We start from the raw sequence: 17,050 nt of genomic DNA, 5'->3' as shown, positions 1-17,050 counted from the left end.
TATTTGTCGACATGCGACGCTCACCACTGAGATAACTGTTTGGCTTCAGTTGTTTGGGTCGGCGGTGGTGGGTGTGCGGTGGTTTGGGTCTGAGTCGGTGTTGGAGGATTCTCCGTCTTCTTCGCGCTGCCTCCTCCGATGGTCTGAGCTACGAGGTCGAGAACAGACCGATCCAAACCGAGCCAGCCGGACGGAGGCCTGAGGAAGAAAAACAGAAGATCGTTTTTAACCTTTAAGGATGAGGACGATGTCTGAATGACGTCGAATACGAATCAACTTTTCTCACCTTGTCTTTTGGACTTTTCCTTTCTGTTCAGCCGCCTCCGCTCTGGAAGGAGAACCCACGCTGGAGCCAAAGAGCCTCCCCCAGCGCAAACTCTGCCCGTGGGAGGGGCTTTCCTCCTGGGCTGCAGCTTGGGCTCCGGCCTCGGCGGCCTCCAGAGGAGTGGCCTCTTTCTCGTGGCTGAGGACGGACTCCGGGGGGCTGCCCATCCAGGAGGGCCGTCCCTTGGGGCCAGCTGAGCCGGCGCCACTCCTTTTTTTTTTGCCCTCCCCCTCTTGGCTCGACTCGGCCCCTTCCACCACTCCTTCCCTCGTGGGCGGCAGCTGGTTCTGTCGCCTCTCTGACGACTTCTTCCTCTTCTCGGTCCTGACGAACTTTGACCCCTCTGCCGATTGGTCGATGTAGACCTGGGAGGACTGCATGAGCTGAAACCACCAGCCGGCCTGTCTGTCCTGCCGCTGGCGCCCCTCCCCTGAAGGAGCCTTGTCCTTCCTCCTGTCCTTCTCATGTGCATCCTCTCCCTCTGCGCTGCTCTCTTGACCCACGCCTTTCATTCTCTGCCCTTCCATCCCCCTCTCCTTCCACAGATTGGCGAACCCCGCCTCCATCAGCGTCGCCCTGCCAACGGGCCCGGCCGCCATGCTCTCAGCTGACGTCCCCAGTCTTCTCGACCTGGCCCCTTCCATCCTCGGCCACGTCCCCTCCCTCCTCAGCCCCGTCCTCTCCTTCTTCGCCTCCGCGCCGGAGTCCCGGACCATTTCGCCGACGGTGACGCTCAGCCCCCTCATGAGCTGGAAGGTGGAGCGGCTCGACTGGTCGGCGCTCTGCCCAGCGGAGCACAGCTGCTCCTTGCGACGCAGATGCTCCTGCCCCTTTTGGAGGAGGTGCGGTTCGAACAGGAGGTCCAGGTCGAAGGGGAGGAGGGAGAGGGGCTGCAGGAGGAGGAGGAGCTCCTCAAAGAGATGCTGGCAGGCCCCTTGGGACAGGGGGAGGAAACCCCACGGGCTGTAGTGTGTCGCTATGATATCTGAGCCAAAACAGACGAACAGAGGAAGGTTTATAAATGCTCCTGCTCACAGTCTCAGACGCAGACTATAAGTTATCATAGTTTCTTACCTTCATGTGTGTAGAGGTGATTGAACCAGAACTCCAAAGATTTGAGGCTGAAATACAGAAATAATATACATATCTTTAATTTTAACTTTAAACAATAAACTCAAATACACAAAACAATACGTGGTTCAGCTTAGAAACCTTTTACGTTTGTGAGACAGTGGGTGTTTAAACCTCAACATACACTGATCAGGCATAACATTATGACCACCTTCCTAATAGGTGGGTGCTACATGTCTAAGCAACATCCACATGAATGAATACCAGGTCCAAACGTTTCCCAGCAGAACATTGAACTGTCACAAGATGATTCAATGTTACTTACTTCACCTGACAGTGGTTTTAATGTTACGGCTGATCAGTGTATGTAACAGTATGTGCACAAACATACACGTGTTTTTAATCATGAAATATTAACAGAGGAAGATATTCTCCAGCCCTCCAGCAAAGGAGGGCAACAAGAAGTCTGCACGTTACACAAAACTATCTTGAATATATTTGCAGGTTTTATTTTTATTTGCTTGTTTTAACACTGACACGGACGAAACAGTGAAAACAGGGATAAATAAAGGGAAATGACTCACTTGAGCAGCCCGAAGATGAAGGCGTTCAGTCTCATGCTGTGGCTCGTGAGCTCCGAGTACTGGCTCACTTTTGAGAACAAGCTGTGGAGGACACGCGTGGACGGGCCTGACGTAGGACGAGAATGAAAACATGACTTCACTGTCTTATGACGTCACTGTGTCATAAATCAGACGACCTCACGGCTACTATTCATCCTCTACTGCCCAATCAATAAGGGGTGGGTATTGGCAAGGACCTCACGATACGATACGTATCACGATACCCGAGTCACGATACGATACATTACTGCGATATTATGATATTGTGATATATTGCAATATTCTACATATTTCACTGAGAAATATCTAATTCATTAGACGAATTGAGTAAAAAAACAATGTTAATTCAAATGATCCATTTCCAATTCATTGCACTTGTGAGTGTGTCACTTTGGGCAAATACTAGTCAAACACAAATCACAGAACCATAAATACTCCTCTCACCCAGCTGTGTGGAGGCCTCCACGAGGCTCCAGGGCTGACAACGCCGCTGGCCGATGATCAGGTCCAGCACGTACGCCTTCAGACCGTCCTGCAGCACGTCGCGTAGGGCCGGACACAGGTACTTCAGGATGAGGTGGCCCACGTTGGGACTCACCCAGCTGTTCCCCAGCTTAGCCTGGTACAGTCACAGACAAGAGATATTAAGAGGTTAAATAAAAGTGGCATGAAAGAATGAATAACCTTTACCTGAGAGTGTGTTCAAGCTAAAGAAGAAGAAGAAGTTAAACCAAGTCTATGGATTAGATTGATTCGGAGCATGTGTAAATTCAATGACTGCCTGAAGCCAGTTAAATCAAGTAGAAGTCTAAAGAAACCAAACCAATATCTGAAACTACACATTGTTATTGTTTGCATTCTGACCGCTTTAGCATCTATTTTATTCTATATAGAAGCATAATTTACAAACGAGCATCATTCTGCACTGAAAAAGACTTTGAAAAGGTCCATCTGCTGGATTAAGTAAATTTCTCATTGCCCCCTGCTGGCTACTCTATGTACTGCACCTAAAAAGCATTTGACATAATTTGTTATTTTTATTTATTATTTTTAAGCTGTTTGTTCAAATCTAGTATGATTTCTAAACATTGTCACCTCTGACATGCTTCAGATCCAGATTCAAAACTAACTCCATTTGACCAACATTTCTCCTTTTATCTCAATTCAATTTGCTTATCTGCTTTTATTTTTTATTTTTATTGCATGTCATGTTTTATTCTTAATCTTATTTTATTTTATCATTCTTCTTACTTGGGTTTTTTTTTTTACGAGTGTTTTTATGTGCAACTAAGCTACTTTGTCCGAGCTATTTCCCTCGTGGATCATTAACGTCTGTCTAAGTCACCCAGCCTTACCTTTACATCCGGGTCTCTGCTTGTGCCAAAGTGTGCGACAATCAGATCCACCGCTGTGTTCACAGCTTTCACTAAACCTGAAGGGAGACAAGGAACCAAGAGTTATGTCAAAAAACCTTTTAGCTGCATAATAGAGTCTCTGTAATAAGTGTTTCCTAGTGTAAGTTCCTCCTTTTCTTTATCTCATCTCATCTTCTACTACCGCTTATCCTCACTAGTTTCAATTAGTTTTTTTTCTCTTATTCTCTGCAGGGAAGCGGAAGACATTAATATTTAAATATAGCCAAATATTAATGTGTATTTCACTGTCTTTTGGTTAGATTCACAAAAGCAGGAACTAATTGTGCAATCAAGAGCTGCTGGTAAAAACGTAGTGATGCCAAAATCTCAGTAAAGTTACGAGAAAACAAAAACCCAAAACTACTCAGCTTTGCTTTGACATTACATTTAAACTGTGCTTCTTGGATAGTGCATGTGTATGATAACTATGATGTGATGATTTAGTAGTGAAGGATATGGATAACTGTGTTTGTCAATGCCTTTTGAGAACAACGCTGCCTGATTCTGTCTGTAAAGCAGCAGTGAACTAGAAAGCGCAGGTCCTTTTAAATTTTGAGTGTTTTCTGTGACCCTGTCTGCTTTTTCCATGGCCCAATTCCAATCCACCCCCTAAAGACTCGAGCCCTGAACCCTCACTGACTTAAGTGACGTCAGCTGTAAGTGAAAAGGCTCCAGATCCTATTAATAGAAATAGAACAGCGCTTAGCCCCTTTCATGTGACGTTACCTTGACAACGACATGCTGTTGACGCCGACTACTCTGGGAGTTTTGATTTAGAAGCTACTTACAGCGTTGACAAGGCGTGTGAGGAACAGACTAATAGACCGATCACTTTATCCAAGACAGTCAAGAGGTCATTTCAAAATAATCAATGCATTCAGTGTGAAGTTGCAGCTGTGTTGAAGTGGCTGCAAAAAAAACAACCCATTGAAACATGGGTATGAAATGTGCAATAAGTAATATATATATATTTAGATTTCGGTTATTCTGACTAATAACCTGCAAATGCACCTCTAAATCAGTGCGTCCGTGAGGGGTCAGACTGGGATTAGGCCCATGTGTTGTTCCTTGTCTTTATTGCCTGTGTTTGTCCCACTTTGATTGGTTTACGCTTGTGTTGCTCCGCCCTCATTAGTTTCACCTGTGTCTCGTTAACCCATCCAAACCATGCATTTGGTTTGCATTTCCCTTTATTCTCCGTCAGTTTTCCATTATATGTCCCTCTGTGCCGTTACCTCTTTGGATGTTTATTTGTGGTTCGTCTTTGGTCTTCACCAGTTTCTTTTGGATTTGTCTGTTTAGATAACTCTGCCTTCCCTGCCTTTTGTTCCCTATTTTTTATTTTTTTTTAATTAAATGTAGCTTTACATTCCTACTCCTGCCTCCCCTTTGAGCCCTAAATCACCATTTACCACTGTAAACGTGACACTTGGAGCTTCCGAGACTCATAATACACACTGCAAAAAAGGAATTTCAAGAAAGCAAAAAAGATTTTTGTCCAGAGATGAGAACTTTGTGCTTATTTTAAGAATTTCTGTCAAGCAATTGGCAGATTTTTTTTTCTCAATACAAGATGTTTTGAGTGAATATAAGAATATTTTTGCTTCTTTCTAGTAATGCTGTGTCCCTTAAGAAGATTACAGTATGTTCAGCACATTTATCCTTCTGCTTCTACATATGTAACTAAATCATGATGTACAACTCCTTTTTATGCTCCTTTTTATGTGTTTTCTGCTCAAAAACGGGTCAAATTATGAGGAAGAAATTGCTGGAGGTGCATTTGTTTTTGTAAGTGACGACCCAGAAATTAAAAAAAGATAATAATAATAATCCAATCTTATTGTTATTATTCATAATTATTCATGTTGTTCTGTTAACTATATGACATTTGGCTGGATGGTGGTGGAAAAGTGCAGAGGGACAATAAACCCTTCTCAGTATTTGCTTGTTGTTGCTTGGAGTTAAACAAATCTGTGACATAATAGTTTAAAAATCAACAAAACTGCAAAAATATTCAACACTATTGATACTTATAACAACCTGCTTATAGTTAAAATGAACTCGGTACATATCTAGAGGTTTATGTTTGATTCAGATTTTCAGGTTTTATTTGTAGGAACTGTAAAATCCCTACATTCTGAAATCCATCTTGTAAACGTGGTTGTTTAGCCTGTAGCCATTAAATTCTCTGTCATGCATTTCCACACACCTCTCTTCTGGACCAGGTCAACAGAGACGTGGGACTGTGAGGAAGAGCAGGAGGAGGAGGAGGACGTGGAAGCGTCGGGGGAGAGGCAGAACTCCTCTGGAGGCCTCTCCGTGAGCGAGAAGTAGTCCGGCAAGAAGTCGCTGTAGCTCTGCTGCATCTTAACCGACTGGCCCACTGCTGAGACACATGCAACGGAAACACATTTTACAAATTAGTTACACGCGGTCACGTGAGATATGTTCAGTAAAGTGCCACCATCTGAGGAGCTGGAGGCATTTGAACCTATAACTATGTCAAAAGTAAATCTTCATGCTATTATCCTGCATGCATTTAATCTCTGCCAACTGAATCGTGAGCACCATGTAGCCGTCCGAGCGAGTGGCCGGAGTGGGCCGAAGGGAAATCAAACACATTGCGCCTGGCAGGTCGTGGTCCCCCACCCCTTCTGGGTTCCATGTTACCAGAGAGGGGGCCTGATCCTGCAGAGGAGTGGGCCCCCGAGACCCTCTCCACACCCAGGGGGTTTCGACGACGGTACTCCTTCCACTTGAGAGCCTGAGGAGAGAGGTGGTGCGCTGTTGGGGGAGGGCAGGTGTTACGGTGGAGGGGGAGGGGAGGGACGATGGAGATGGGGTTAGAGGTTGAAGTGTGGTTTGACGAGTATGGATGGATGGATGGATGGATGGATGGAGAAAAAGCAGTGGAAGAAGGGTGCATGGAAAGAGGACGGATTACAGGAGAAGATATAAGTCCATGCATGAAGAGAGAGAAGAAAGAGAAAAAGAGAACAGTAAGAATGTACAGAAGCTTCTTTTTAAAAGTACACTGAGTCACACAGAACTAGTTAATGTATCTAAATCAGGTGTAAAGCTTCTCTGTGTTTCATGTGTACATAACAGACTGTGTAAAGATGGGGTAGAGCTCCCCTAGTGGCTGGCTGCAGTATAGGTCATAAGCTCCGCCCCCTCCATGTTAGTGGATGGGACTTGGACAAAAACACTAAAAAAATACATCAATTTTTTTTTTTTTTTTTTTTTTTAACAACAATGGCTTCAGTAATTTTAGGTAGTTAATATAGGTAGATAGAAGTTTTATTTAATTTAGTTATTTGACACTACAGAAACAGGATGTGACATAACAACGACTACCAGTTGCCATGCCAACTGCTCTGTAAGGCTGTAAGAAAAAGATTAAAAATCAGTAATCCAACATTTCCTTGTAAGGTAAAGCTTAGTATTAATTAAAAAGGGGGAAGTGTCCACCTTTATACAGTCTATAAGATAAACCTGGAGGCTTTGTTCATCTGCTACAAACAAGCTAATAGTTGCAATAAATGTAAAGTATAGTCAAGGGGAAATTAAAAGGACAAAACAGGAAAGATGGCTACAGTCACAAATTCACAAGAAAGCTGGAAGAGTTTGAAATCTCATGTGGAATCCAGCAGCCGGTGAATACTGGCACTGTGAGTTTTTATATTCAGAGTAAAGCGTGCAATAAACTCGATGTGATTAAAGATGAACGATGAAAACACTGTGGTGCTCTCTTCAAAGGAAAGCTTGTGTCTGTGTTCATCTTTATAGATGAGAATAGACTAAAAAAAAAAAAAAAAAACCTGAGCAGCAAACACATTTTCTCATGAGACCAAGAACAAACCAGACTTTTATTCTGAAACCTACCATGATGCGTCCTGGCTCCAGATCCTTTGCTTCCGTCCACGTGCTTCCCAGAGTCCAGACAGCCCAGCGTGCTCAGAGTGTCGGTGTGAAGCGCTCCGTGGTGGATGCACTGTCCCTGCACTGGTGGCAGAACCGGCGGCACCTTCCCTCTCTTCGCCCCCAGCGACGGAGGCGGAGGAGTCGGGGGCAACGCCGCTGACCCTCCGCCTTGTTTAGGCGTGGGTGGTGTGCGCAGGACGCCGGCGCCTGCTGACAGCGGGCAGGAGAGGCTGTGTGCGGGCTGAGGGCTGGGCGTGCAGGTGGAGCACGTCCCGGAGCTGGGCGCCCCCTGGAGCCGGACCGGAGAGTAGCTCCCGAGAGGCGAAGGCCGAACCGATCCGGGAGGAGGAGGAGGAGCCGCCGTGACGAGAGAACCCTGGAACCTGTGCGCGTTTTCGGCCGGGTCGTCGCCCGCCGCCTCCCCGACGGGGCCGCCGGAGCCCGAGCCAGACCCGGAGCCCGACCCGGAGCCCGAGCTGGAGCGGGCCTGCATCCCAGACACGTAGCCTGTGAGCAGGGGCAGCAGGGGCTTGGGCTGGGCTGGTTTGGAGGTGAACTGGTGGTGGAAGGTGAAGGGCTGGATGGGGAGGGTGGTGGGCCGCTGGTCCTTGCTGTAGCGGACCACTGCCGGGCGGCCGTCCGAGGAACTGGAGAGACCACCTGGATGAGGAGAACAGAGGGAGGAGTCACATGGAGAGAAACAAATAATGCATTATTAGAAATAACTCTCAACCTCACAGTCTAACAGAAATGTAAATTAAAACCTGTAAAAATGACGATTTATGGAAGCCTGTTTCAGTAGGTTGTATTGCTTTCATGCATGTGCACCGTATGTTATAATATTTTAAATGCTTATCACAAACAACATCTTTTACCAGCCATGTTTGGATTTAAGCTATAAACCGTGCAGCCAATAAAGTGCAAAAAGTGTCTGTAAAATGTCAGAGTGAATCGTTTCAAACTGCAGAAACACGAAGGTCACGACCGTTTCCTGAAAACAAAGAGTAACAGAAAACTGCCCAGTCATAAAGCTACACAGCTCTTATCACACACAGCCACGACACCGAGACACCGACTCTGCTCTGGTCCACGTGCGCAAACACACATACACACACACATACCGACAAACACGTTCACATCCACATTAACACACACACACAAAAACAACAGGCACAAAGACTAGAGACCTGAAGGCACCGCGTCAGGAGAGACACCGACGAAGAGAAGGCTACTTCTTCACTCAGTCACTATCTATGTATGTGAGTGTGTGTGTGTGTGTGTGTGTGTGTGCGTTTCTAGAGTCAATTTATGACAGACAGGAGCATGTGTGACGTCAGCGGTGTTGCGCAAGCTGTTTGTCGCCCTAAGGCCGCCCTGCTGTTGCAACTTTTAGCAGAGTGCAGTGATGTCTCTCCGCCACAGGGGGGAGACACCAGGACGCAGCAGAACATGATGGAGTCATGGAGGGGGAGGAAGGACTGAGCTGTTTGCAGGCGATGGGGAAAATAAACACACATTTTCTGTCTCTTTCTTTTTTTTTCTCCCCCCTCTCCATCTCCCTCTCCGTCCCTCCCCACCTCCTCCTCCTCCTCGTCTGCCATCTTCCTCTTGAGCTCTCCGCTTTGTGTCAGACAGTCGAGGCCTCTCCTTCAGAGCTGGTGCTTCATGTTAGCATCATTAGTGAGCAAGCTGCCTCCCAAAGGATTTCAAGGAGGAACGCAGCAGCGAAGCAGCACAGCTGACTGAGGAGAGGCCTGATGAATAATAAATATAAAGTGAGCTGCTGCTGCTGCTGCTGCATGGCCTCTCATTACAGCCTTTAAGGGTGCACAGTTAGAAAATCAAGATGTATCTGATGTACAGTTGGTGCGGCACGAGATGACCCATTTTCTCAAATCTCTTCATCGATATTCCTTTTACTCTCTAAAAGAATCACTGTGTTCGAGCAACAACTGGAGGCTCTAAAGACGTCGAGTACAACCCGTTTACAGTGCTGCTCCCGAGCTCAATTTACAGCCGTGATTCATCTTCAGTCAACAGGGCAGGGAAGTGCTTTTTTTGTTCAAGCACCTGAAGGGGGAAAGAAATAAAACCTGTCCACTCAGAAACACTTTCTCAGAGACAAAGTATTATTGTATAGACCTCTATTATAATCAGGGTTTCACTAGGACTGCAGTTTATTTGCTTAATTAATGATTAATCCATTGGTTAGCAACAGTTTTTGATGAGAAATACTTCGGCCAAATACTAGTATTACAAATCATAACTAATTTAATGTTGGAAACCTGTTTTTTTGTTTTTTTAAACAGTAAACGCCGACTTATAAAAATGATTAAAACATTTTAGCAGAGTTCGTGTTGCGTATTTATAGATGCATAGCTGCAGAATCAGTGTTAACCATCGTCATTCGGTCCTTGAGTTACATTCCTGTGATGTGACATTTTATAAATGTTTCTGACGTGGTTTTTTGGAGCTGTAAACTGTGTTTCAGCTATAAAAGGGACAGCTAAGACTTCCTGGGACATTCCTTTCCTGGTGCACTCACTCTGAACTATCCGTGGTCTTATTCCAAAGGAATTCCAAGCATGCATGTGTGTATTTATCCAGGCAGAGAGACAGAAACCTGCTGAGACGGGTTTTGACAGTGAGCTCGGTTGTCAGCATAGAGATGAATAATTCTGCACCGAGCATCAGCTACTGGGGCTTAAATTTCAGAAATCAACATGTTTACAGATCAGTGCAAAACGTGGTTTTGGGAATCTGCAGCTAATTTCTCCTTGCTACTGACTATTTTACACCAGTCGGCCACAACATTTAAACCCCTCTCAGCTTAATCGACTTTCTGAATGCGCTCCTTGTCCCAGTTTACATGCAATGGAAAAGACAGAGTTGTTCATGTGGCAGACCGGCATGAAGATAGATGGCGCTGTCTCTCAGGTGGTTCTTCCACCAGCTCTGTTTGCCTTCTTTTATTATGTGACCGGCTTTCGTGGATGTTTTTGTGGAGTAAAGTGTTTACATGCACTTAAGTTGTCCAGTTAAAGTCGGATTAAGGCAATAATTTGCTTTTTCACGTGCATGTAAACGTACTGACTGACAGGAGAAGCAAATAACAACTGACCATCTTGTCACGATACAATGTTCTGCTGGGAAACTTTGATGTCAGTAGCCAGCAGGTGCAGCACGACACAGACACACAAAAAACATGAAGAACTGCACAAGGTGTTGACCTGGCCTCTAAATTCCCAAACTGATGAAGTATCTGTAGGTGGTCGTAATGTTATGCCTGATCAGTGTATATTAAGACTTAAAGTTAAGTATAATGGAGGCCGAGCCCACTTCTTTCTTAAATTGTCCCAGAGAAATGAGGAGCAAGGCAGTCCCATGATATGTGGACGGGTAGTATACTCTAGACAGCATTACGACATCTTTTTCCAACATTTAAATTAGTTTCTGCGTGTGACACTTTTCTTTATGGCTGCTGGTAGTTTAAGAATATACAGGTGGTACGTGTAGCATTTTAAGTTAGTTTCAACTATTTGCTTCCTCAAGAGATTTAGATGAATAAAAATAATAGAAACAAACAAACTGATATCAACACGATCCGCTCGGCCAGATTACATCGGTTTCTAACGCATGATGTGAATTATTAATGAGAAATGTAGAAACGCATCACTTTTCATTTGAGTGAACCATAAACGGCAAATACAGAAAGGTGAATTAATATCTTCCCTGGATCCTACATTTTCTCTAACGCCTCAGTCTAGTTTTTATTATGTACTATATGGACCACAGTGACGCACACACTAACTCAGCAACATACAGTGATCTCACACCTGTTTGTTATTCAGAACATGTTTGCCCCACTTCAGCCCTTCTTTCCCTCTGAACACACACTTTGCATCAATCTCTTCTCGGAGCATCTATACGTGCGGGCGCAAAGGCACCTATAATAATAACGCTCACAAGTCTAAAGATACACAAACAAACAATGGCATACGCACATATTTGTGTAGTATCTTACAATGCATACTGACGCATTTTCATATGTTTACTTAGTATTTTAAATTCTGCAGATTGTTTACGTCTGTTTCAATATTTATTTTTATTACTTTCACTGAACCAATAAACAAGTTGTAAATATTCAGCAGCTATATGAAGATAAATTCAGTGTAGGTGAAGTAGAAAGTTAATGTCTGATTAGTAACTGAAGGAGAAGTTGATGAAGCAAGAGTAGCAGACTGCAGAAAATGTTCTCCATCTCCTCCCATTGGTCAAACTGATGCGAATTTTTAGCCAGAATCTGATCAGTACTGTGCAGGGGTAGATTTATTGATGGACCCGCCCCCCCAGACTCACTGATGTTTTTGTTTAATTAACACTGAGCTCTGCTCTACCTCCACCAGCCTCAAAGCAATGTTGGATTGTACGCTGCACAGTTGTCACTGGTAACTTTCAATCATCATGATGCCACATCCTGTTTCTTTAGCTTCAAATTACTAAATAGGCCAAAACTCCTCAGAAAAATTAACAGTGGAGTTTAGCATTAGAGACAGGATGACAGAAACCATCCTTCAAAAAAGATTATTTCACATGTAGTTTTACTTCAGTCCAAGTCCCATCCGCTAACATGGAGGGTGTGGAGCTTATGACCTACACTACAACCAGCCACCAGGGGGAGCTCTACTTGCTTTTCACTTTTGAGGAGCTGTCATGGCGTCCACTTTTTATGCAGTCTTTGGTCCTGATAAACAAACATTAATAGATTTATGGTTTATTTCTCCAATGATTTCATCATTTGTAACAAATCATTGTTCAACTCTGCAGCTTTGTGGTAACATTTTAGTATATAATAAATATATAAAAAAAATATAACATCAGACTTCTCCTTATCTGACTAAGACACCCAGATAATGTGATTAGAAATCAATTTTCTTTGGCATGTATGCGCTTAATTGGACTAATTTGACAACATGTGTGCACAGACATTACATATAAGATTAAAAAGCTAAACTGTTACCTATCTTGTTTATTTTACATGCTGGTCTGCCTCATGAACGAAACCAATTGTTTATTATATCATGTATTAGGTAAACCTGAATGGGGGCCATATTAACCCACTGACAAGACACATATCGCCACCTGGTGTGGAGGAGTAGGACATGTTTCAGTTTCAGTTATTTCATTCTCTCTGTTGCATGTGAATTGGGACAAGGATCTCATTCAGAAAGTCGAATTTGGAGCATAGCTCGATTAAGATGTACATGTAAACTGTTTAAAGCAGGAGATGACGTACCTTCTGCCTTTGCTCTGGTCTCCCTCGTCCCTTCCAGGTGTCGCTCTATACTGCCTTGACTGTAACATCTGGTAAAGGGCACCGGTGACAGGGTCTGACTGTCCACCTCGACGCGTTGCTCCGGGATGGGAGAGAAATCCACCGACGAGTGTGAGTGGGTGGAGTAAGTGGAGGCGAACGGGTCTCCGGCTGTCTTCAGCGACGGCGACCCACCCACGCCTCCATTTCTCCGTTTGCTTCTGGCGATCTCCGCAAACGAGGTGACCCGCGGAGGGGGGGTCGGGACCGGCGCGGCGCCCTCGCTGAGCCGGACAGGGCAGCTCAGCATGCGCTCCAGGGAGCCGAGCCGCGGCGAAGGAGACTTGTCCAGGTTGCGATCGTAGCTTCGAGAACGAAGGCGGCTTCCTGAGGAGGACCCAGCTCCGATCAGGCCTCGGCCAGCCACGGGAGGTGAAACGTTGACGTATACCTGGCCTTCGATCACAGCTGGAGCTGCTTCACCTCCACCGGCTGCCACCTGATTCTTCTTCTTCTTCTCGTCCTCCTCCTCCTCCTTTTCATCCACTTCATCCTCATTCTTATTATCATCCGTCTGAATTAAGAGAAACAAATAAAAAAAATGTTTTTAGAGGTCAAATGCATAAAATGAGTCAGTGTCAGACTAGTGCAGTGTCATGGCTGTTTTCAGTTCAGGGTTACTATGACTTCTTTCTGCTTATGGTGCTTACTATGGCTTAATTAATTCAATTAAAAATGAATTCATTTATCATTGTTTAGTTGTTATGTAATTATCAGAATTAGTTAAATGAGTCACCTTCATTTCCACCTTGCAGCAAATGCCGCCATTAATGAGCTAATCAGTTTATTCCACGTTCTGTATTACCCATAATCAGCTCGTACTGCTTTTCAAATAAGACAGCTGCTCCAACAGGAAGTTTAATTCGTTCCCGTAGACGGTTTAGAAAAGAAGATGCTCTGCACCATGTGATTTATAACGCGTGCAACCAATTAGTTTGTGTAAATAATTTTTTATTTAAGTTTGAGTTGTATATGTGTGTTTTTGTTTTGTTTTTTAAATTACTATCATACTAAAAATTCAATGAAATAAACAAAATAAAATAATAACGTCACCAATGAACACAGAGAAGCTCAAGAGCAGGCAGCTAAACAGGGAGGAGGTTAGAATTAATTTTACAACATTATGGAAAGTGAATACTGTGTACAGCCTGGTCTGGGCAATAATTCAATATTGTATTGTTAATATTTTATTAGGCCACTCAGTAAATATTGTATATGAACGGAAAATGGAACTGTGTCGTGATGGTAGGATTATACATATATATGGATGAATGAGTTGAATACTCTTAATGTTTTTAAAGTTCAAAACAAATCCTGAATAAAATAATAATGACATTTATCTCCATATTTATTTTTAAGCCTCCATCCTAAACTTTAGTCGATTGTTGCCGTAACAGGAATTTTTTTATTGAAATGGTCCTGTGGAAAAGTTGCATTGTTAAAACTAATGAATCCAGATTGTCCACTCACTTTCGATGGCTCTTCTTCCTCCTCTTCCTCCACACCCTGCTCTTCAGCTCGCTGCCTGAACAGAAAATATTCACTGGGCTGCGTCGGGGTCGGGCTGCCTTTGCTGTGCTCGTCGGAGCAGCTGTGGACCGAGGAGCCCGCGGGACTCGGGGACGACTGGGACGAGAGGTCACAGGTGACCAGTTTGTAGTAGTTCTGGGTGGCGACAACCAGGCGTGCTTGACTTTGCAGACAGGAAGCGAGGTCACCAGAGGAACCGCCGTGAGGAGGGAGGTAGGAGTTGCAGTTGGCGTCGAGGCCAAGAGCCTCCTGGTGCTCTGCAGAGCAGGAACATGTGGAGGAGGAGGACAGGTGTGGTTCGCGGATGAGAGGGAAGGTGTTGCCAAGGCAGGAGGGCTGTTGCTGTGACAGAGGAGGTTCGGTCGGGGAGGTGTGAAGGTCCAAATAGAAAGCCCCTCCGGTCGTGTCTCGATTTCCGGGCAGATCGGAAACAGACGAGGTGCAGGAGTGGTCAGTGGAGCTGTTGAGGTTGGTGTGCCCGGCCACCGACGGCTTCTCCGGGACACTGTTGTTCATCTTGTTGTAGATTGCGCTGAAGTTGACGAGAACGCCATCAGAGCTGTTGCAAGAGGAGTCGCTGCCGTAGCCCTGCAGGCACTCTGAGAAAGGCTCGGAGAAGGCTTCGGGGAAATGCTGCGGGTAGTTCTGCGAGAGGGCGCAGCAGGAGCAGTGCTGATTGGAGGAGTTAGAAGAGTAGGAGCCCGTCTTGCTGCTTCGCCCGCACCTCATCGGGTGGTCTTCATCTTCTTCATCGTCTTCACCCCAGTCATGCTCCCCACAATCCATGGACATGTTGGAGCCGCTGCTTCCATGGCGACGCTGGCTGTCCAGTCCCAAGATGTCCAGGTCGTCCAGGTGGTTGGAAAGATCCGAGGCTACTCCCCTCAGGGACTCCCGGCGACTCCCTCCCACGGAGCTGTGCAAAATAAACGGCTCAGAAGAAAACCCTAGGTTGTGCAAATGAAAGGGAGCCAACCCGTCGTGAAGGTCGCAGTTAGTGTCACTGTGGAGGTGAAAAGAGGAGTCTTCAAGGTAACCGCTGAGGTTGTCGCCATCGTCTTCCTCCTCTTCGTCATCTTCGTCCTCCTCGGTATTCAGTAGGAACGGATTATGGCGCAAAGGATTCCGATTTCGTGGTTTGGCCCTCGGTAACGTGTGCGCCGTGATCAACTGGTCCTCTGAATTGCTCGAGGTAAACGATGAGTCGTCACTCGCCGTGCTGCCTCCTCTGCCGCCACCCTTCCTTCCCCTTCCTCCGTTGTTAGAGGACCAGGTGCCGCTGGAGGTCTGGATCAGGCTGCTGTAGAGCAGAGCCTCCCTTTGGAGGACATCCCTCTCTGGGAGGGAAGTGGTGCGACTCAATCCCAGGTTTTCCGGTGGGCTAAACGGGTTGCTCCTCTTCAGAGAGCTTCCACAGCCACCCTGCCGGCCTCCTGACACCTGGCAGTGCACCAGGGGAATGTGATGCACAATCAGGGTCTCGCCAGACAGTTTAGGAGGGCTGTCCATGGTCCAAGAGGAGGGAGGGTGGGACTGGAGCTAGAGAAGCAGAGAGAGAAAGAGAGAGAGGCCCAGTGAGGGTGAAGAGAAAGGTCGAAGCGTTGTGTGTAGACAGTCGTGTTCACAGGTTGTTTGCTGGGCACAGCTCTGCAGGGCTGCCAGGGATTTGGAACGAGAGGTCAGGGAAGTCTATGCCATGGTCAGAGTGGTACATCTGGAAAGAGACACAAAGAGACGATAAGTTACCATAGAAATCAGGGACACTTAAACAAAAGGATGACGATTCAAGTGTTTGACAACCAACAGGATTTACACATTAAAACTTCATTAAAACTACTAATTAACATAAAGTAAGCTTATTTAATAGGAGCCACGGTAACAGCGCAGAGCTACAACACTCAAGTCTCCAAGCCTTTGCAGTGAGCAGGGTGAGTCAGCAGCACATGAAGTGGAAACAGTGAGGCCAGCATGCAACACCCAACAGCTGCCTCCTAAACGGTACCATGATCTCATTACCATTCACATGATACGGCCTAAAAAACACACACATGTACAGACAACCGGCAGACAGTACTTTCCCGCAGTATTTTCCAGATTCCTACCAGATATAATGAAGAAGCAAACAGAGAGCATCAAGGACCAAATGAGCCAGGGTTCTTCCCATAACAATAACTCAATAAAACACCTTGCAAGAGCATGCATACTGCAACAACATCTACAGAAGAATATGCCCCAAAAACCTTAAGGAAGAAGGTTTGGACAGGACACATACTGTCCTAGGTTTTCTCAAACGAAATCTGAACACATGTTGGTTTCACGGAGGATGGACCTCGCCTACACACTTAGCGAAACTAAAGCAAAGCCATTTTCAGCTCCACCCGTTCCACGGGTTTAAAAAGGGGAACAGGACAGAGCGTCTAGTACAGTTGACGGAGCCAGTGGCCGAGTTATAGGCAATTTCATCAAGAAAACAAGTACAGGGATTGATTGATATATAATTCTGCTGCATCAAAAGTTACTGTGCAGCTTCACTGTGTAGAGGCCACCCTGCCAGTCTGAGGTTAATCAAATTACATTAAGTGAATTAATCCTTTGTACAGTCTATAATTGTCCAGTAAGGTATTATAAGGTACAGAATAAGCTGGATTAGTGATAAACGTTTGCTTAAACCATCAGCTCACTAGCTTAAAACCTGAAACCAGATAAGCACTAAAAGCCTCTATTATACCTGTTTAATGAAATATTACCTCAGATAGAGGAAAAGCAAGCTTTAAATGAAATGCTAATT

General features: G+C 45.3%; 1 protein-coding gene across 5 annotated transcripts in view; it reads right to left on the bottom strand.

Annotated features, from left to right (window-relative positions):
• The window catches only part of rusc2 (RUN and SH3 domain containing 2), a 34,044-nt gene that overhangs the window by 3,197 nt on the left and 13,797 nt on the right, over positions 1–17,050 (bottom strand). Inside the window, exons 2-12 of one of the 5 annotated variants that reach the window (XM_047591255.1) lie at positions 14,203–15,976; positions 12,655–13,246; positions 7,320–8,018; positions 6,003–6,218; positions 5,644–5,820; positions 3,375–3,451; positions 2,464–2,638; positions 1,981–2,086; positions 1,400–1,446; positions 287–1,310; positions 25–198 (exon numbers count right to left, since the gene is read on the bottom strand). In XM_047591255.1, the coding sequence (XP_047447211.1) occupies positions 25–198; positions 287–1,310; positions 1,400–1,446; positions 1,981–2,086; positions 2,464–2,638; positions 3,375–3,451; positions 5,644–5,820; positions 6,003–6,218; positions 7,320–8,018; positions 12,655–13,246; positions 14,203–15,771 (4,856 nt within the window). In that variant the 5' untranslated portion in view covers positions 15,772–15,976. The remainder of the gene's footprint in view (positions 1–24; positions 199–286; positions 1,311–1,399; positions 1,447–1,980; positions 2,087–2,463; positions 2,639–3,374; positions 3,452–5,643; positions 5,821–6,002; positions 6,219–7,319; positions 8,019–12,654; positions 13,247–14,202; positions 15,977–17,050) is intronic. The other 4 variants (XM_047591256.1, XM_047591257.1, XM_047591258.1 and 1 more) reach the window with 4 other exon arrangements.

Source organism: Mugil cephalus, chromosome 8, assembly GCF_022458985.1.
Source record: "Mugil cephalus isolate CIBA_MC_2020 chromosome 8, CIBA_Mcephalus_1.1, whole genome shotgun sequence".
NCBI classification, from domain to species: domain Eukaryota; kingdom Metazoa; phylum Chordata; class Actinopteri; order Mugiliformes; family Mugilidae; genus Mugil; species Mugil cephalus.
This window is presented reverse-complemented; position numbering and strand designations above follow the sequence as displayed.